The sequence below is a fragment of the Anoplophora glabripennis genome, unplaced genomic scaffold (genome assembly GCF_000390285.2).
Source record: "Anoplophora glabripennis isolate ALB-LARVAE unplaced genomic scaffold, Agla_2.0 scaffold900, whole genome shotgun sequence".
Lineage (NCBI taxonomy): Eukaryota > Metazoa > Arthropoda > Insecta > Coleoptera > Cerambycidae > Anoplophora > Anoplophora glabripennis.
Genome location: NW_019416993.1, coordinates 74,628 through 97,455, shown reverse-complemented (window position 1 = coordinate 97,455; position 22,828 = coordinate 74,628). Strand labels below are relative to the sequence as shown.

Here is a 22,828-nt window from a genome sequence, read left to right as displayed (position 1 = left end):
AATTTAAAACTTAATTCTTACAACAATAATCTTCAGCATTTTATCTTTAAATTACTATTTATGCATTTTTAAATACCAAAGTTGCAATAAAAACGACATTTTTGTTTGTAAAAAGCTTTTTCTACATCCTATTTATTTTTTAAAGTTGGTGTTCCAATTAATCCCAGTATGGGGGTTATTTGCATTTTTAATGAGAATATAATGGGTGCCCCAATTGACCCCTCAAAGGGGATAATTTTTATTAGCAGACCTAGTTTTCTTCACCTTCAGTAGAGTCTGCCAACTAGATCAATATCCCCAAATTCTGATTTATTCTCGTTACGGTGTCAGGAATTACTGCAAAAAAATCCTGAAAACCGTCCCGATTCCCCTATTTAACGGTATAGTACACAAAATTATCGTCAATTGATGAAATTATTGAAAAAAATTTGCAAGATTAGAACTGGCCCTAATTTTTAAGATTTTGCTCTATCATTCCCAATTTCATTCATGTCATAAAACAAGTAGAAGGTACAGTACCTAATGTACATAGTAAATAATCTCAATTATTAGAAATTCAAAAATTGTAGAAGCCTGCAATTTTTTTGTACATTTTTTATGGCTTTTAAACCATTGTGTTTATTTGTTACTTGTAATTAATATTAAACAATTCACCCATTAAAATTAAAAATTATTATTTAACTTAAACAAATATTAGTATAACATTTATTAAAAATTCTATAGAATAAGGCTAACATGATTAGTTTTCGAAATATTTGAAAAAAAAACCGAAATTTTGGAAACCCGTTTTTGTTTCATTTCAGCCTAGTTTGAGGTGATATTGAAAAAAGAACACTTTCTCATGGCCACTTTTTGCCGTCTATCGAAGGGCATAATCAATTTTTATATGTAACGTTTCGTCTCTCCAGGACCATCATCAACTTCATTTTTTTAAATACAACGCTAGAAATTTTATTACATTTTATGCAAGATTTCATGGCCCCCAATACTGTACTGCCTCAGCCCTAACCAGATTCAGACGTTTAATCTCGAAAAATTCATCTTCAGTGTATTCGTTCCAAATTTATATAAATTTTTTATTTAGATTTCTTTGTTTATTTAATTATCGTACACTGTAAGTGTCGTTAGACCCTGTGAAATCCATCTAGTTATTTAAACTGATACCACCATGTGTTACATAAAACATTTATTATTATTAACTATTACCATCACTTGGTCATACATAATTCAATAAGTTGTTGTTGAAATTAAAACATTGTTACAATTTTAATTTTATTATGACAAATTAATTCTGCCTAACCAAACTGCCAACTGAATATTATTCTTTAAATGTTCAAAAACATGTTCGTTTTGGCAAAGGTTGAAAATGAAGATCAGTGTAATATTATTGGAATTTATTATATCTGCAACCGAACTGTGAAAGAGCATGTCGGATGTATTTGTATGAATATCCTGAAAAAAATAGATCGGAATTTGTTTGAGTTTTGAGAGGCCTTATGGACTCGAGAATAAAACTAATAATTTTTTATTTTAATGCGTGGTGGTTATAGTTTAAATAACTAGATGGATTTTACAAGGTCTAATGGCCACTTGTAATGTACGGATAATTCAGTAAACAAAGAAATCTAAATAAAAAATTTAGATACATCTGGAACGAATACACTGAATGAATTTTTCGAGACAAAAGGTCTGAATCTGGTTCGGGCTGAGGCAGTACGGTATTGGGGGTCATTAAGGCATGCAAAAAATGTAATAAAATTTCTAGGGTTGTATTTAAAAAAATGAAGTTGATGATGGTCCTGGAGAGACGAAACGTTACATATAAAAATTGATGTGTTCTTCTTTTTTCAATATCACCTAAAACAAGGCTGAAATGAAACAAAAACGGATTTCCAATATTTAGTTTTTTTTCAAATATTTCGAAAACTAATCATGTTAGCCAAGGATTTTACCGTTTTTTGAGATCCCTGTAGTGAGAAGCGAATTTGTAACAGCCTGTATTTCCACAAAACTTACGGGATAACGCCAATCTAGAGGCTGGAAAACAAGGAGATTTTAGGGAATTTTCAAGGAAAATCCATACAAGATATAGTATCGGATATAAAAAGGTTTTATTGTACATGTTTTTCAAGTGGCATTTAAATTTTTTCAAATGATTTGGATTCAAAATGGCAGCTGCAGGTGATGGCAAGCAACAACACCCTTTTTTTCATTGGGCTGTATGGCCGGAACGGTTTCTTATTTTAACGACGGTTTTGGAAAAATTTTCTGATACATATATACGAAAATTCAGGGAACACCGAAAGGGAATAAAAAATTATTAGTAACTGATGATTTAGTGAACATCAAAAAGTTGAAAAACCTCTACAATTTTCCCTGAGCTATGTTATTGTGAATCTCTGTACAAAATTTCAAGTGAGTTGTTGAAAACTTTTTGAGTTATGTTTCCAGCCAGTTAAAAAAAAGCGGTTTCTCCAAAACAAGTTTTTGATGCCATTCAGCATAAGAAATTCATTATATGTATACCCTCAATCGCCTGCACCATATAATTGGCCTTCTATATTGATATTTTCTTTATCCTTTCCTTTTCAGCTCGATCCGAGTCTTCAATTTGGCCTCTATAACAGCGTTGCCCTGTAAGTGGTTGTGCCCATCTCGAAAAGACTCGTACAAAATTTATTCAACTTTGGGTATGCCACAAGGGTCAAATGTTGGACCCATATGTAGTTATTAACTGCAATTGACTTTTATATACAGGTGATTTTAAAATTTATAATTAACAAACATAAAAGACATACTTCCATATACCTAAAGTATCTGCTACGAATTACTTTATCAGAAATGTATCCCTTTTTCATACATCGAACTAAACAGATGATGTAAGTAATAAACAAACTGTAGATAAGCAAATAAAATTTTTATTCTTTTAAACACATTGATTTTTTTACCACAAAACTTTTTACCCCAAAACATTTTTACTCCATTTACTCAATCCCTAAATGTTCTTTAATCCAAAGTAAGGAGTTTATGATATTATCCATCTCGTTCGGAACAGTTCCCAAAGGATGGTTATCATCATACAAGTTCATCCTAAAAACAAACATTACACTCAAACTTTTCCCATTTCGATACAAATTAGTAATATACAGGATGAGTCATTAATAATAGTACAAAGCTTAATGGCAGATTGTTAACGCCAAAATATATAGCAAGTAAACCGAACATGCCTTAGTCAATTGTTGCTCCTTTTCATTAGATAGGGCAGGGGTCGGCAAGTAATTTTAGGTGGGATCCGGATATTTTTGAAAATTTTTAATGAAGTCCACAAAAAAAACTCCCATTCCTTACAATTTTTAATTTTAATTTGCACTCACAAATTTAATTTACCTACTAACCATTAAGAACTCAAATCAATCACGCAGTTGTAGTAGAAATGATAAGGGTGGCACTCAAACGTATTATTATCAATAGAACACTATTTTTTAAATAATTTAATTGAGTAATTTATGCTTTCAAAAAATTTTTGGGAGTCCATTATATTACCTTCCGCGGTCCGGATCTGGACCGCGGGCCGCCAGTTGCCGACCCTTGCTATAGGGTGGTAAAGTTGAAAAAATATTTTCTATTTTTTGCTATATTTTATGTATGTAGAGACTGATTGTTTTGAATATTTGTAGTTTTAAGTTTTTTTAGATGGCAAATACTAATATGCAGACAGTGTTGGGGTCATGTCTAGGAGGCGCTAGTTATACTGTCCTATCAATGTAAAAATATGTTTAACTTTTTGTATTTTACAATTTTGAATTTCTTAACTAGAAACTATTGAAATATGTTCAATTCCAAATAAAAAAGGTATACTTGTTAGAAATCGATAAACTCAACCGTTTTTGAGATACAGACGTTTTAATTTTTTGAGATTCGGCGGGAATTAAATTAGAAAATTAGCAGGTCTTAAGATACCAAGCCTGAATTAAGAATTAAAACAAACACTACAGCAACTGAAAATTGTATTATGCAAATCTTAACAAATCATTAATCATAAAAGATTCTCAAAGCAACCACCAGCGACTTATTTAAATTTTGTCTGATGTTAAGTACGGTTCTATGTTGTTTGATAATATGATCTGATTCTTAAATATTTGTCCACAGTTGTTCTCGACTAGTAATAATGTCTTTGTAAACTAGAGATTTAAATAGCTCCAAAAGTAAAAATCCAGCGGATTTAAATCAAGGCTACGTGCAAGCCAAGGTACTTCGCAACCGCGTCCAATTCAACGATATGGAAAATTTCTATTAAGATATTCTCTTACTTCTCGGGTACAATGTGCCATCAATTTATTATGCCAATGCCTACTACTTCGGAAAAAATAATTTTTAATTTAATTTCTGCCAAATCCCAAACACTTAAAATGTCTGTATCTTGAAAATGGTTGAGTTTATCCTTTGTAACAAGTATACTTGTTTTATTTAGAATTGCACGTAGTTCAACAATTTCTAGTTAAAAAATTCAAAATTGTAAAATACAAAAAGTTAGGCATATTTTTACATTGATAGGACAGTATAACTAGCGTCTCCTAGACATACGGTGATCATATCTTTTTTCAGAAAAAAAAAGTACAAAATTTAGAGAAATAAACATAAATGCAAAAATATTTTATAAACCCCAAAATATATCTTTTTATTGGACAAAACTATCTTATTTCCAATGAAAATAAATACATAAAATAACTAAACATAATTTATATATACTACACTAACAAATCATAATTTTTTTTGTACCAAAAAAAATAAAAAAAAAATTCTACACATACATAAATATGTGCATAAACGATAAGTGGTTTATGAGAAATATAATGAATCCCTATCTCCCACGTGTTTTAAACATTCAAAATTAATTTCTTAAAAACGAAATGGTCAATCGATTTAAAATTTAAATGCCTATCATTTGCAATTAGATAGAATAAAAGTATTGGGTACGGTCGAATGTTATATCATATTATCTGAATGCACTATTTCATCACATTATCTGAACTCACAGTGGGTCAGTATTCAAGTAAAAGTGACAAAAGAAATTAACTGAGAACAATACATCAAGATATTTGTTTAAAAAACAGTAAAAAAATAAAAAGCTTTCTCTTTTTTTTTTAAAGAAGTACATTCGCATGTCCTTTAAGGAGGTATATCGGGATTACTAAAATGTACAGATGTACTTGAAATTTATTTAGCGTATTACCCAGTGCTCCCTCTGTGCATCATATTTTTTTGAAATTTTGTTTAAATCTAGATTTTAAGATGTTGTTAAAAGTTGTTCATTTTAACATAGGTTTATATGGCGAAGATGGACAGTGCGGCCCTTTTTTTTGCTCATAACTGAGAAAAAAATGTAGAAATTGTGAAACAAAACTTTTCCATAGATAGTACACAGTATTATCTTATTTTTGATGTAAAACTTGAAGTTTTGAACATAGTGCAACTGTATTAATTAGAAACAGAAACCAATAATTGCATTTCCGTCTGACTTGAGGATTAATGTGGCAATGTCGCAATCAGCTGACAACAAGGAGGGAATACATTTGAAAGACTTGATAAAAACGAAATTGATTTCAAACATATACATTTTTCCAAAATCCCATGTACATTGTTATTAACAATAAATTATCCACAACAGATTATTTTTTGTAATATTCTTAAAAAACTAAATTAATTTAAAAAGGCTAAGAAGCTGTGATATATTTATTGGAATAAAAAATACAGTTTGTAAATCCTTTTAATATATTTAATGGTTTATAAAAACATCGTAATCGTTACCCAGCAATATTTAGGGTTACATAAAGTTTTCTTTACTTGATTAATATAATTAGTAATACTTGAGATAAAAGCATTTGTATGGAATAACAAAGGAACATAAATATTTATCAGCAAACTTTATTATATCTAAAAAATTAGTTATAGTTGCAAAACTTTTGTAACTTACTAAAATAGAGATTAAAAACACGAAACACGAACAGTGAGTAATAATGTAATTTCTGTCACAGAACCTTCAAAATTGCATCCAACATTTGCTTTGACTTGGACGAGAGATGGGTCATTTCATTTCTTTAGAACTAAATTAACGTAATTATTTTCTCGTTGTTTTACCAGTTCACATGGTTTACGGATTTTAAATAAAAGATTTAAATCTTCGCGAGGATAATACGATATATTTGCTATATATATAATAATTATATTGTACATTGTTTGCACACAATACATTTTTCAGCGTACATATCTTTTCCCGAATTTGACGCGCAATATCTCCGCTGTCCGATGTCTGTAGGTTCGCAGTGTGCTATATAGATAATGTTTATCGCAAATAATTTCAATAGAATTTAATTTTTTCAAATTGGCAGCAGGCTTTAGTCCCATAAGAAAAGCATAGGACCCCCCCTTCGATCCTCACTTCCCTTGGACCCCGATATACCTCCTTTAGAAAGTTTAAAAGTACATTAGGACATTATTTAAAAGTGAGTACTGTCCTAATTAAATAAGTACATATGGTCACTGTACCTAGACATGACTCCAACAACTACAAATTTTCAAAATAATCGGTCCATACATACTAAAATATAGGAAAAATCGAAAATATTTTTTCAATTTTAACACCCTATAGAACGAAAAGGAGCAACAATTGATTAAGGCATGTTTGGCTCAATCGCTATATTTTGATGTTAACAATCTGCCATTAAGCTGTGTAATGACTCACCCTGTATAAAGAGGATACAATAAATTTAAAATTATTCGAGTGACTTTAGAAAAATGGACCCTTTCCTGAAATGATGGCCCATGAAATATGAAAAATGAGTTTGACTTACCTGGTAGTCACTCCATTAGCTTTAAGCCGTAAATGATACTCGGTTCCCTGATGCGAAGGCACCCGTAGATCTTTCGAACCAATCTGCAGTAATGTCGGTGCCTTAACTTTATGTGCATGCACGATGGGAGAGGCCTTTCTCATCGCAATTAGAATATCATTATCGATTTTGCCCTGTTGGGTGTATTCTTCGCCGGCTTCTACGTAGCACCTACGATTAAGAGTGATTAGAATCGTGTAATATTTGAAAAATAGAAAGAAAGTCACCAGTCGGGTATGTCGGATATGATACTCATGGAAGCCACGTCTATGACCGGATTACGTGCCACGACGGCTTTGAATCTTTCCGGGTATTGTCCACTGAGATGTGTAACGAGGAAACCTCCGTGCGAGCCCCCGACTAGGGCTAAACTGTTGGGGTTAAGCCAAGGGAAAGTTTCAAGTGCCTTGTCTACTGCGACAATACAGTCGGCTACATCGGACGTTCCAATTTTTCCCAACAGAAATTCAACGCTGCTTTGTCCGGAACCGATCGAGCCTCTGTAGTTAATGAACAGAATCCCGAAACCTGTAAAAAATTTTCCATTAAAATTTTCTTAAAAGGTAACCATTTTCTACTTTTTTGCATGTAGGAACATTTTTCTTGATTGGTGTCAAGAGTGTTTCTGTTCTTTTTTTTTTAATTTGAATTTAGTAGATGGAGGATGTTGAAGTTAGAAAAAAATTTCACATTTTCTGAAATATACCTGAGGATGTTTGATGCAAACTGATGAAAATTATGCCGCTGATTTACCTAATAATAGTAGTCATTGAAGCTGAAAATCAGCTGTAACCTCCGAATTCTTTGAAACTGCATGGATTTGCATGAAAATTTAGAATAGTTTTTTAGGGGTAAAAACTACCCCTAAGTGAAAAAAATTGAAAAAATTAAGTTTAAAGCATTTTATTGATAAAAATCTTGTTCAAGCACAAATATTAAATAATGTTCCATATTATAATATATTTGATCTTTTCGACCCTTTATTTAACCCTTAAAAACTACCCCTATGCAAAAAATAATTATAAAAAACTACTTTTTAGATTTGGAATGATTAAATCGTGCATTTATTTAAAATAAAAATTACCTTATAGCTAATAAAAGAATTTTTCCCTTTCAACCCCTAAAAACCACCCCTGTATTGACAAAAATGATAAAAAATTACTTTTTAAAAGCTTGGAATGCTTTAATGGTGCAATTACTTAAAATAAAAATTCCCTCATTGCTTATGAAAGAATTTGTATCTCATAACACTTTTCAACCCTTATAAATCACCCGTGATAAAAAAATGATAAAAAATTACGTTTTAAATCTTGGAATGCTATAATTGTGCAGTAATTTAAAATAAAAATTCCCTTATATTGTTGTGCACTTGAATCCTAACATTTTGCTTCAAAAATGAGAAAGCCTATTTTTCTTTGAAAAAATTAGTTTTTTAAACATAACTTGGTTAATTTTGAAGCTATAGTATCCTACAAAAAAGCATTTTAAAGATAATTTCAAGAGCTGTAAGATCGTTTGCATATGAAACAGTTTTAGTCCTTCGTTTTTTAAAGGGAAAGGATCGAAAGGCTCGAGGTTTTTTCACTAAAATGGATACTTCAAGCGGCGCTATCTCCTTTATTTTTTATGCTACAGGAATAAAGAAAAAGCAAAATATTTGTTGAAAAAAAAGCTACATTTTTGTTGTCTATATTTTTTTATATATCTTTCATAGTTTCAGAGTTATCATATAAATAAGGCAATTTTTTTTGAATAATGAAAAATACGTTTTCAACTTTTACCGTCTAACTTCAGGATCGTATGAAAAACACTAAAACAAAACTAATTGTAAAGGGTCTACGATTAATTTTAATTCTGATGGAAATGGTACAGCGTTTACTGCTCATTTTTCCTTAAAAAATATTAGCAACCCATCTGTTTTTGACGATAAATCATTCAATTTTGATCTAATTAACTTTTATAAGTGCTCATTTTGAAGGTCTTTTTGAGGACTACAAAAAACTCCTGGAGTGTTATACATGTTTTTCCGTTATTTGATGTTGAATATATCGATTCGAGTATTCACCCCAAAACAAGTCCCCTTCCACTAATCATATTTCGGTTTGTATAGAATGTACAACACTTTTTAATTAATTTTCTTTGTTTATTTATACGCTACATATTTGTTCATTACACTTTTTTTAATAAAATGCATAGTTTTTGAGTTATTCGCGAAAAATACTTTGAATAAGTGTTTTTTTCACTTAAAGTTTTCAATCGTGAATTACTAAAAAACTATTGGTTCCTCGAAAAAATTCTTCGACTATTGTTTGCTCAAGATTTGATTCTCTATTTCCAGCGTTATTTTTGAAAAAAAAATTCCACCCCCGAAAAGGGGCGTCAACCCCCAACAGGGTGGAAGCACCAATCGATGCTATGTCACTAATGTTCATTGACCTTTTCTCTAACTATCTGCCAAATTTCAAGTCGATCGGTTCAGTTTCAAAGAATTCAGAGGTGAAATGCTTCAATGACTGTACTATAAGAAGTAAAAACGCGAGGAGTTATGTATATCATTAGGAGCCTCAGAATTTCTAAGTCAATTGTATTCTGTAAATTGGATTAGTGCTTTTTTACCAATGAAATTTCTTAGAAAAAAGTTCTCTTTTACTATGTTTGAGCAACGAGCCGTTTTAGAGTTCTGATTGCTTGTATACAGGGTGTTTGGCATAAGAACCGACACAACGCAGGGGAATCCAAAATATGATAATTTAACGCAACTTACCTTTATACTAGCCTTGAAAGTGGGATATCAAATATGGAACAAAATCAATATCTCAGTTATACTTGAACTTAGAAAAACTAAATTTGGTACATGGTGTGAGTGTACGAAGAGCATTAATGGATAGTAAGAAGAGTTCAATTGAAGCATTTTAAAGTGTTGGTAAGGGATGATGCACCATTAAATTGTGGCAGAATTTTTAACCCGTTGCTGAACTTAAAAAATTATTATTATTACTTTTATGTGGAATTTAATTCTAAAACTTAATTTACTCTTGCCGTTTTCAACAAAAACACGAATAACTAATAATGTATTGTAGCTGTTATTTAAAATCGTCGATAATTCAAAAGTTGGATATGAATTTAAAAGTCAAACTTGACGATCAGGAAAAAAGTCATTTAATTTTAATGTTTGCTGAGTGTTTTGAAAATGGTCGGGAAGTTTTCATTTTGCCAACAAGATGACATGCTATAACTTATCAGTGCAAATTGTACGTTATTTCTGTTGTTTAAATTGTTTGTTTTTCTGTAAAATTATTATTTCAACTTTTTTTCCTGATCGTCAAGTTTGACGTTTAAATTCATAGCAAACTTTTGAATTTTCGATGAATTTAAATAACAGCTACAATATGTGTTATTAGTTATTCACATTTTTGTTGAAAACGACTAAGTTTTTTGAAAACTAACAAGAGTAAAAAAAGTTTTAGAATTAAATTCCCCCATAAAATAAAACAATAAGTTTAATAAAACACAAGGTGTCGTAAGTTCCAAACTCTTAGCTCCTAACAAAAACATTAAAATGCCTAGGGCAATAGTTTAACTTTTGACCCTTATATTGTATCTAAAATTGCATTTCATATCAATTCCCATAAACCGTTTTTGTGGACGGAATAGCTTTAGTTATTTTTTATTTTCTTAATTATGTCACTTTAACCCTTTCACTGCTCCAGACGTATATATTTGCTAAAAATTTATAGGGCTCAAACTGCTCCAGACGGATTAATTCGCATGAATAGTTAAATTGGATCAGGCATCAGGCTACTTAAACCGTATATATTCGCAACCATGCGCATTAGTGACTCGGTTATTGCAATTGGTAAGGCGATTTTTTGCGGGCGAGCTTATACCGATTGTGACAAATATTTTTATGGAAAGAGGTACTGGTAATAATACCAAGATTGTTCATGTTTCTTTCAGTTTCTATTTAGTACATATACTGTATTTTATTCAAAATAAAATTGTAAAATTTATCGTAAATTGTAATTTAACACAACATAATGTAAAACTATAAATGGTCTAACTGCTCCAGACGTATATATTCGCACGCGATAAACTTTCGCGCACGACGCGGTATCTACGTTCAGACGTATTGCGCAGCGAAAGGGTTAATACAAAAAAAACAGAATTGTCAGAGACATTTTTTTGGTACCTCCACCATTGGTAAGTCAACTTATCGGGTTTTTACTTCTACTTAGATAAGTGGTCCAAGTTTCATCACTCTACATCAAACATCTTCAGAGATATTTCAGAAAATGTGTAACTTTTTCTAATTTCAACATCCTATATCTCAAAAATGAAGCAAATGAAATTTTAAGCTTATAATAATTTGTTCTATTTCCCCATTGAAAAAACGCCCTTATTTCTGAAAGCACAGGGTGTTTCTATCGAAGAACCATAGACATATTATATATAAATTAACTGAATCCCTTCCTTACCAAACGAAGCAAACAGTGATGCTTCCATTATGCAATAATTCGCAAAGGCACTGTGGGGTCCTCCATGAGGCCAAACTATTAACGGTACAGACTTTTCATTTCCATTTTTAGGTCCAACATATATCGCATTGAACGAACCTAGATAGTAAAAATATCAGTTTGGGATGAACGTTAATATAAATTTTTAAATGTCCATCTGGCAATACTTACTAACAGAGTCGCTTACAGAATCCGCTGACAAGTCCAGGTACTTGTAAAAGCAATTTTCTAGACCTGGTATGACCTGAGTGGTGGTAAGATCGGTCCAAGATATTGACGATTCATTACCTGCGCCGGGCAATTTACCAATAACCAATTTATCTGGCTTGAGATAATTCCTCTGCACTGCTAGCACTGTATCGCCATATACATCAGTGACAGTTTGACTTCCATCGTCAAATTTCAAATTCGTCACGTGCCCGCTCCCTAAAATTGTTTTGAACATACAATAATTTCAAAAAGATTTTCAATTGAAAATCACAAAGCAAGAATCATTATTTTGTCACATTATACCGAGCATAACTTTAAGTGGGGGTCAGTTTTTTAGGGGTAGCAGGATGTGTTCACCAGACTATTAATCTGAAATATAAATATACAATTTTTTAATCAAATCGAGAATTCTTTTTAAACTGCACTTAAACTCTTGTCTATGCTGTCACTGAGCAGCACCCGAACTCAGTTCGATGTATGCACTTATCAATGTTGTCTGTTATCCTTTTAAATCAACTGTTCGAAACTTAGTGGTAGAGAGTGAAACTGTAGTGGAACATAATTTTGTAAAAACAGATTGCTTTTATGTAACTTTGCAACATGTTATTTTAAAGTCGTCATGTTTCTTTATGTGAATTTATGTACCGATCTCACCCTGTATATCTTGAACGTATTTAAGTTTAATTCATATACTAATTATTCTTTAGCTATAGAAGTAACATTTTGGAAATGGTAGAACAAATCTTCATCCACGTGTTGAAATAAATGGGTACTAATATAACTGAACGAGACAATGTATGAAAAGCATATTTCGTGCAAGCTATGCAAAAAAAAGTATCGTTCTTATGTCAGTATGAAAACAGAAAATTCTCTTTCTCATTTTTTTCTCTGCAAGAGTTCAATATCATCATTAGTCAAATGTTTAAGTCTACAAACAATCTACGCCAAATTTCTTCTCTATTACAGACTATTATTTAATTTTCTGTATCATTTCGAACAATTTAAAATAATTAGTTTTGTTGTTTTATAAAAAGTTAAAAAATTAATAAAAATTCCAATTTGATCAGATCTGAAATACAAGTTTTTAATAAAAATTATTTGTTACTATTTTTTGAAGCACCGTGTTTAGTTTGTGAATATCAGTGGCACTGATCTTGGATCTAAAATGCTAAAAAAAGGAGTAAAAGGTTGCCAAACACAGACAAACAAATCATCTGCCGTGATTTTTATGATCGGAACTTTATTCCAGAGACCAAAAATAACTCGTATCCATGGTAATTTTCAATTTTGACCGAGACCCCTTTTTAATGTAATTAGCGTGTGGTCCTTTCATATTCTTATAAACTAATGATACCAAAAATTGGAAGACAAAAATATTTAGTTGATTATACTCACCGATATCGATTACATACGAATTTATAGTGTATTTTTGATTTGTATTTAATAATAGTCTGTTTGCGCTTGCCCAGGGCCTTTTTGGAAATCCAGTGTTATATAACCCATAAAAAGACTCCTCATTTTGTATTTTAATTACATTTTCTACTATATCGACAACAACTCGTGGTGCAGTCTAAAGCAATGATAAATTCATATTAGCAATAAAAATTTCATGAACTTTGGACAAACTGTTTAAACTTACATTTTCCGTTAAAGGAAGATTAGCCTTAACCAAGGCCATCGCTGACGCATGAGGTCCTCCTGTTTTCCTTTGGAGCCATACAAGTGACTGGCCATCAGGAGTAAAAATAGGTGACTTGACAGCCAAATCCTCCAATTGTAATTTTACTAAAATATTAATTTAATGTAATGTACAAGTAGTAGGGTTGCCAACATCAAGTTGGTGCCGGTCCAAATAAATATTATTTCAAAAAAACCACGAGAATGTATGTACTATATGAGAATAGAGAAATGCAATATATTTCTACAAAAATTTTCCAATTTTCTCAAAAATTCTCTTAGATATTTTTCTATATTTTCAAAAAAATGTTCCTTTTCAATTCCTAAAAAGACAATGTTTTTTTTGTGCACTACCATTCTCAAGCACACATTGAGAAAATCCTTACCTTTACAGTACTACTAATATAAATCATTTTATTTTAACAAAAAAAAGACAAAAATTCTTCATGTAAGACAAGTACAATTTTTAAAAATGTGTAAAAAGATGTGGAAGTATCATTTCCACAATTTCATAATGAATAATCACAAAAAATGTTATACTTACAAAAGTTTCCCTCAAAGTCAAGTTTAAACACAGTACTATCTCGATTTGAACAATAAATAAGGCCCAATTTTCTATACTCTGTATTATAGGCCACACCGATGATATATTTACCATCTGGAGAATACTTTGGTTGAGCAACACATATATTATCAGGTATCCCTTTTAGGATCTCCACGGAATCGTTTTCAATATCATATTCCACAAGTACCGACTTCTTTTTCCCTACAAGTTGCTCCCCCCAATCTTGTACAAATAAGTATTCTTCGCCCTTCAAGCATTGTTATTTAATACAAGTAACTGAATCAAAACAATGTGTCAAGCTAGATAATTAATTGTGCATAATTTTGGATTTTATTCTCAAGTGCCTAACTATGTATTTACAAGGCATCATTCTTTGCAATTAAGCGGTATTAAAACCAGTTTCACATTTGTTAAGAACACGAAAACAGCTTGGCAATTGCAACGTTCTGGTGAAAATGGAGATATTAAAATATGAAACAGAATAAAAACTTACTTTAGTTTTTTCTTCATCTCCACTCCCACCGTCATTGGACAATGGTGCTTTGCGTTTATAAAATGGATCAGATTTGGGAGGTTTCTTCTCAGCTACATATAATACTTTTTTTTCATCAGGTGACCATTCCAGTGATGAAAATTCCACTGTAATTACCAATACAATTTTCAACCATCTAATTAATTTAAATTACTGTTATATAACTAATTTAAATTGGAAATGTTAGAAGCAATATTTTACCATAAAATTAACAACAGTTTTTACTTACCATCTGCATAAACAGGCCCGTGAATATCTAAGGCATTGAGATCTACAGTTCGAATAATATTATAATCTTGCCATATCTCTAAATAATATTTATTATCGTTTTCCCTGAGAACTGCCCTGAATTTTTCTGATAACGATGTTTTTGACAAAGCCCTGGAATAATAAACGATTATTCAAGGCGCCATTATGCATTCCAAAGTATTTGAATTAATAATTATCTCATAACTCATAAGTTAGTATTGTTAGTTACACATAACTATTTTTTTCTGCACCTCCGTCTTGAAAACTTGTAAAAAAATATTGTAAAAAATATTATAGCATTATGTGAATTATTTTAAAGTATTTACTCGGTGCTAATATCAAGTGGAAGACTTTCAGCAACTTTTTTAAAATCCGAAACAAATACGTCTTTAACAAATTTGACAGTTTTTCCTTTCTCTATATTTCTTTGAGACCAGGCACTTCTTACTATACCATTAGCTCTAAGATCAGCACCTATCACAGTAGGAATTTGAGCAAGGACTTGATAGGTTTTTACTATCTTATCCACCTGCAATGAAAATACAAGGTAACAATTTTTAAAATATAAACTACATATTTACATACTTTTGTACTCATTCTAAAAGTATTTCAAACTATCCACAGGTCCACAGCGAAACCAAAAAGAATTCTATTTGATTGAATATAACTAAAAAAAATAATAAGGAAAATAATGATCTACACCACGCACAAATTTCTTTTATTACATACTATACTACGTATGTAATAAATAGTAATATAACTCTAACACGAATTTCTTAAATGTTTAATTTAAGAAATTCGTGATCTCTAAATATAAAATTATGAAAAAAACTGAGAACGATCCGTTCGTTTAGGAAGAACCGGATCATAATCTATTCTGAATCTGAATGAAATGAACCGAATCATTGAATCCCAATTCGCAGAAAGTAAGATTCAGAGAGACTAGACAAGGAGAACCTTAAAGCAGTAGGCAGTAGTATATGTTCTAAGAGGAAAACGAACTCCATGTAAACAAATATATTACCATTGGGTGTAAACTGTATAAACAATGATATTATCAAATTAGAGTCAGTTTCAACTTTGTTCCGCCCTTCGAGCATATACTGCTGGAGGTAGCATGCCATTGTGAAACGTATGGCTGAGTGTGCGAGAGACAGACAGTATCTCAGTACATGCTGTCTCACTCTAGCATTCATAATCGTGTGCGTGTTAGAGTGAGACAGCATGACTACTGATATACTGGCTGTCTCTCTCGTACACTCAGCCACACTTTTCGCAATGGCATGCTACCTCCAGTATAGTTTATGATCGAAGGTCCTTTAGGCACATGCCTTTAGGCCCAGGCAACAAAATTGTTGAGGGTTGGACGATTTAAAATAATAAATTTAATGACAATAATGACATTAATATTTAGTATTTAGGTACTACAATACCTACCACTTAACCTGACTTATCCTAAACAAACCTGCATAAATCTTTTTTTTTATAATTATATAAATACTCTATTTAGGAGGAAAAGTGAATGTGATCAACTATGGCATATAAACGGTACCTTTAAAAGATAACTTGTTGCTTAAATTGTTACAAATAATAAGATAATCAAAGAATCAAGTAATAAATGTTAGAAATAATAGATATCTTGATCATAGATCTTATATTATAAACTACTAAAGTCTATAAGGGTTTTTTGGCGAGAAAACCGCTAACCCGGTTAACTATAGTTTGTTGAGGTTTGACGTTTTGGTGAGAAATGTAGTTAACCCGGTTTGGCAGAGTTTGCCTAACCATCAAACCGGACTTGTGGGTTGGTTTGGATATTAAGTTAATATTTCTATCTTTGTTTATTTATTTTCTGTTTCGTACCATCGTACCTAGTCACTACTCACTACTTCGTTTTTTTAGAGGTTTGGATAGGTATAAGTTTTAGAGGTTTGGATAGGTATAAGTTGTAAATAAAAAAAATTGATAATGAATTAACTTTGCAAAAAATACAAAGTAAATATTTAAAATTGATAATAAAAAAATAGTAATCGAGGATCCAAATAACTTTAAATGTAGATATGCATATTCTATATTGTACTGTATAGATCTTTATTAACTTCCTTTTTGACGATACATTTACGTGGGAATAGATATTTGTGAAAAGGTAAACCCATTTTGATATAATAACCATCTATACATTAACGTTATTTCATGGATGTGCATTTCAGATTAGGAATAACAATTATAGTATATAAGAAATAATCGAACAACTTGAGCTACGAGCACTATCATAGATTATAGGTTACGATTTTATTATTGATTAGATATCCAAACCAAAAGAATTTTTGCGAGTTCTGTCAAATGTTAACTCAAACTCTTAACACAATCAAACTCGAGCTAACCGGGTTTGATGTGGTTTGGCTCGCCAAAAAACCCTTTATGATCGTGATACTACCTGTCATTCCAGGGACTTTACAATTATGTAGTGATTTTTGTCTCTGGTGATTTTTTTTTATATGATTAGGAATTTATAATTTGAATGTTGGTAGTTCTGTTCGCGAACTGTAAAAGAAATGTCATTGCGGTGTTACACATGTCAATATTTTTGCATATAAACTTCTTAAAAAAAAAATTGTAAATTAATTTCCATATATGTTCTATTTTAAAAAATGATTAAGTGTTATTTAGAAATGGATGTGTCTATGTGATTTCGCAGTAGCTCCCGTTGAATTTTGTTACATCCCTTAGGTATTCATTTAAAAGGTCGCCTTGGGATTGATTTATTGAATCCAAATTTTATTTCACTAACTAGCTGTTCACATGATGTCTAACAGATAGGGCTTCATTAGATGAACAGTGCTGGAATTAGGTGAGTATTAGGTGGTTTTTGGGTTGGCTCTTTGCCAAATGTATTACACCCACTAACACCTGCTCTTGACACGAATTAATTTAAACAATTGGCCGTTCTTTAAATTTGTTTATTTATATCTACACACATAGGCGAATGACTTCAATCAATATATTTAAACAATTTTCGTAGTTTTCTTAAAGCTAAATTTATTGATAATTAAAAATTACTTCAAATGTCTTGTTTACTAATTAAAATAGAAAAGGACTATTTTAAGAAACACAGTTAAGGATTATGTCACATAAAATTGCATGCACAATACATTTTCATTAATACTAATAAACAGTGAGCAACAGATACATAAATTTGTGGAACAGTTTACTTATTTTTATGTAAAACCGAGTTAATGCATGTTTTGTGGAAAAATTGGATTTTTGTATGTTTGTTTTTTATCTGATTTAACCCTTTATACTCCATACTTGACACATTTGCCAATATAGGTACCTACTGTCAAAAGCTTTTCCCATGAATAAGATTGATTGTAAAGTGGGGGATAGATTTACAGGTATCTTAAGAGATCTAATCAACATGATGAGATAATAGGAAACTAAGAATCTAATTAGAATATGTTTAGTTTAAATTTGTGTAATGACCTGCATTCAATCTTATTTTAAATACTTCGAAGCCTCTTTAAAAAAACTTTTATAAGCAACTGTAGGTCCATCGTATTTTCTCATATCATTAAGTACGTATTATAAAATTTATTGAATTAATACTCTACAAAAAGTACAATAACTTTTCAGTTTCGTCAGTAAATAGGTATATTTGTTATTTTTAGTTATATATGCGTCATATGAATTTGTAGAGGAAGTGAGGCGAAACAGAAATTATGATAAATTTTGATGGGGATTATTATTTTTATTATGCTTGCTGTAAATACTTTAAAATGTGTATATTTCAGAACAAATTTTAATATATAAGAATTGTTTCTTGATAAGGAAGGGTGTCTACCTACACTATTACAATGTCAGTAGGTATGTACAGTATGTTCACAGATAGAGTTCGGAGGAGAGAAAATTTTTTTATGTGTAGGTTTAGAACAGAAAGTAATTTTTATAAAAACGTCTACTTGTCTTAAAACTACAATTTTGAATACCATATTTGAGATTGCTATACAGGTTACAAAAAAAATTACATTTTTAATGTTCGTTTCGATTTCGATTTTTTAAAAATATCTAAACTGATTTATTACACGAATTGTGCAAAAAAAGTCTAATAAACATTTTACCCAAAGTAGGTAATTTCGTAGCTAATTACATACTTATAAATTCTTACTTCTTTATTTTTATTTGTCACAAAAAATCAAACATAAATGTTTCTGTAAAGTTACACTTTATCTTGTGAATTTTTTTTGTGGCTATAAAGTTATAGCACTGTAAGAAAATTGCAAAATACAACCCCTGGTCATATCTCATGGAATTGTTTCACAACTGCCATATAGATTATTTGTCCTAAGTTATAACATAGGACTATAGAAATTCTTTGTTCTAACGTAAGCATTTTCAAATTTCACTACCATGCACAAGTCAAAATTATAACATGACTATCAACAATTTGACAGATCATTTTATTTATTTAGGACAAGCTACTTGATATTGTATTATTCTAATATTACTAATGATTAAAGCCAGCTATTTGAAAATAAAAATAAAGATATTAGAATTTATAATTAGCTACAAAATTACCTACTTTGAGAAAAATGTTTATTAGACTTTTTTGTACAATTTGTGTAATCAATCACAATTTAGATATTTTTAAAAATCGAAATTATTATTTAAAATTGTAGTTTCAAGACAAGCAGACGTTTTTATAAAGAATTACTTTTTGTTCTAAACTTACATAAAAAGGTTTCACTCTCCCGAACTTTATCCGTGGACACATTGTATAGTTGTTTTATTTAATTAATTTAACCCTACAAATATAAATATAACAATATAATTCTGCACAACAAAAACAAAACTAAAATGAGGTTTAAAATTTTTTCTAACAGATCTTAAAACAAACAACAACAATACTAACAAAATGTAATAGGGACCAATGTTACTACTTTGCACTTGTAACTGTTCCCTAAATAAACTACCGAGAATTAAATCAAAATTACGCATTATCTGTCAGTAACATTACCATATTATGATCATCATATTTTGAATTTAATGAAATACCTACTCATGTAATGTAAGATATTACAACTGTTTCAAAAAGGAAAAAAATATTTTTGCATTGGAGAAACTACTTTTTAACATAAAATATTTAATTTGCCAACAAACTGCAAATAAAGTTGTTTGCTTATTGGTTATCTTAGCACTTATATAATTTACTGTCATTAATTGAAATGAATGTAGAAAAAAATTGAGATGTGTTAACTTCTGAGCAATAAAAGTCTTTTTTTGGTTTATTTGATACATATTTGGGTAACATGAATTGTGTTTTTAAAGAAATAATTCAACTAATATCTGTCACTAGTCGAAATCTACTTATATGTCGTAATATTCATGTTATTCCTTTATTTTCTCGTATCATAGGCGGTCTTGAGAGGTGTAATACAGTTTCCTTGATGTAACATTGTTGTCGCACTTTCTCCGTAATTTTTTTGGATTATACAAAATATTCTATGAATTTTGTTACCGTAAATAATGCCATGTATATTGAAATTACTGAATAATAATTTTATAAAAATTGAAGATTAGTTAGTAGACCCTTTTCCTTTGCTTTATGGCGTATCAATTCCTTACCTTGCTTGTTGTTTCTTGTTTACCGAGTTTCCCGTGTCTCGCGTTTTAATAGATGTTGTGTTGTCTATTGTCTTAGGTTTGGTGTTGTGTCCGCCAAACCCTCGCCATGGACGGCGTTGGGGGCCGAAGGCGAACGGCGACGAAATCGTCTGCCGAAGATCAGGCTCTCGACCAAATCGCCAAAGAGGTAAGTTCAAATTTTAAATCGACAATTCTCGCTGCAAACGTCGTGAATAATCGCAAAATTAATATACCTAGTGATAGTGGCATCCCCGTTTGTGTTGCAGTCTGATTTTTTTGTAAATATTTATGTAATATCTTAGGTGATTGCTCAATATTATCTCGTGTACGTCATTGACGTTGTATTGGATACTCGTAGTCGCATGCGCAGATGCGAATCATTTGCATCCAATTTTGAATTCCTATACAGGGTGTCTCATAATTAGCTGCCAACCCTGAACAGGCCGATTCTATGATCAAAACTAAGTAAAAAAGTTCATATGAACATGGGTCCGGAAATGCTTCCTAAGGGCACAGGAACCCATTGAAGAGGGAGGAATGGAAATCAATTTTTTGCAATATCTCTCAATCGCGTTGTGATAAATGAATGAAATTTGGTATACACAGCTAAATTTTGATGAGCAATTTGATGGACTAATCCATTTATTTCCACAAGGTCCATTGGGGTGGGTACGGGGGGGCCCTTGGTACTTTGCGTGTGTAACTTTTTCATCTTTGACTTTTTAACAAATTGGACAGCAAATTCCGTTTTCCCGAACTGTTTTACGTTAAAAAGGTACTCTTGTTTCAAATCGTTATCTTTAACGGTTTCTGAGAAAATCGCTCTTGAATTAATCCCACTTTGGTCAATTTCATAGTAATTTAAACAAAAAAAAATATTTTGTTTCAATTTAATCTAGTTTTAATAAAAAAATAATAATAAAAAATTAAATTAAATAAAAATTAATCCTTTAAATGGAAAAGAGAGGAAAGGAAAATTATTATTATTATTTTTTGTTTAAATTACTATGAAATTGACCAAAGTGGGATTAATTCAAGAGCGATTTTCTCAGAAACCGTTAAAGATAACGATTTGAAACAAGAGTACCTTTTTAACGTAAAACAGTTCGGGAAAACGGAATTTGCTGTCCAATTTGTTAAAAAGTCAAAGATGAAAAAGTTACACACGCAAAGTACCAAGGGCCCCCCCGTACCCACCCCAATGGACCTTGTGGAAATAAATGGATTAGTCCATCAAATTGCTCATCAAAATTTAGCTGTGTATACCAAATTTCATTCATTTATCACAACGCGATTGAGAGATATTGCAAAAAAATGATTTCCATTCCTCCCTCTTCAATGGGTCCCTGTGCCCTTAGGAAGCATTTCCGGACCCATGTTCATATGAACTTTTTTACTTAGTTTCGATCATAGAATCGGCCTGTTCAGGGTTGGCAGCTAATTATGAGACACCCTGTATAGGTAGGAATTTTTTGTTGTAAGTACTTCCGCTTTAAATTTTCCCCTAAACAGATTCAAGAACAAGTACCATCCGCAATAGTAGGTACAATAATTTATTCTAGGGTTTCTTAAACTGTAGTTCGTGAAGTGGCTATAGGGCGAAATAATTTCGTTTTATTTATTCACTGTTTCAGTTCATTTGATTATATTAAGACAGGTGCACATATAAGCCAAGCAAATTAAATTTTTACTCGAAAAAAGTCCTATCCGCGAGATTATTGTAAAATTGTCTAAAGGAATATAATACCAGACATCTCTCATCTCGTGAGTCAAAAACTTTTATTAGCTAACTTTTCAATTTAAACAAATAAGTGAGGAAAACAGTTTTTTCACGAATGTATATACTTTACAGCACTATACTTTCTCTAAAGTGACAGATAAATAGGTCTTTTTTAAATATGCAACAATTTATTTTTTATCGTTTTTGATAATTCTTCAAAATATGCCAATAATATTATTACTGTTATGCAGCCGTCTACCAATATATTCATTATAATTATTGTTTATATCACAAGAGGCACAACGTTAATTATATAAGCCAGGTTATCGAAACTAAATAAACGTGGTCTTGTGGCTTAAAGTGTTACGCGTTGTCGTACCAATCCAAAGGTTCGGGGCTCGATCCCTGATGAGGTACGGTTTTTTTTCAATTAATATAATATTTCGAACGTAATTTTTCATCGTCCACATTTCAAGACAAATATTTCTGCACCAGTTGCTGGTCACGAAGTGAATAATTTCTCACAGTGTTGCCAAATATCTGCTGATTCGATGCGCGCTAGATTGCTTGTTAAATTCTGCCAGAAAATCGTGAAATATAAAATACAGATAAGTAGGGTTAGACCAAGCAAATTAAATTTTTACTCGAAAAAAGTTCTATCCGCGAGATTATTGTAAAATTGTCTAAAGGAACATAATACAAGACATCTCTCATCTCGTGAGTCAAAAACTTTTATTAGCTAACTTTTCTATTTAAACAAATAAGTGAGGAAAACAGTTTTTTCACTTTGCAGGGAAAACCATCAATTTTAGCGAAAAGTGACTCTCA

General features: G+C 31.0%; 2 protein-coding genes across 3 annotated transcripts in view; one reads left to right on the top strand and one right to left on the bottom strand.

Moving 5' to 3' along the window:
• Positions 1 to 2,902: 2,902 nt before the first annotated feature.
• On the bottom strand, positions 2,903 to 15,364 carry LOC108913882 (acylamino-acid-releasing enzyme). Its single transcript, XM_018719527.1, has 12 exons — positions 15,223 to 15,364; positions 14,964 to 15,166; positions 14,618 to 14,769; positions 14,350 to 14,495; positions 13,836 to 14,103; positions 13,254 to 13,399; positions 13,010 to 13,184; positions 11,576 to 11,830; positions 11,366 to 11,503; positions 7,118 to 7,418; positions 6,852 to 7,061; positions 2,903 to 3,090 (listed from the first exon to the last, which is right to left on the bottom strand). The coding sequence occupies exons 1-12, from the start codon at positions 15,232 to 15,234 to the stop codon at positions 2,985 to 2,987; spliced, it is 2,112 nt and encodes a 703-aa protein (XP_018575043.1). The 5' UTR covers positions 15,235 to 15,364; the 3' UTR covers positions 2,903 to 2,984.
• Positions 15,365 to 17,184: 1,820 nt separating this feature from the next.
• LOC108913883 (leucine-rich repeat flightless-interacting protein 2) overlaps positions 17,185 to 22,828 on the top strand; it is a 42,110-nt gene continuing 36,466 nt past the window's right edge. The window contains exons 1-2 of one of the 2 annotated variants that reach the window (XM_018719532.1): positions 17,185 to 17,488; positions 20,336 to 20,446. In XM_018719532.1, coding sequence (XP_018575048.1) covers positions 20,366 to 20,446 — 81 coding nt within the window. In that variant the 5' untranslated portion in view covers positions 17,185 to 17,488; positions 20,336 to 20,365. The remainder of the gene's footprint in view (positions 17,489 to 20,335; positions 20,447 to 22,828) is intronic. The other variant, XM_018719534.1, reaches the window with a different exon arrangement.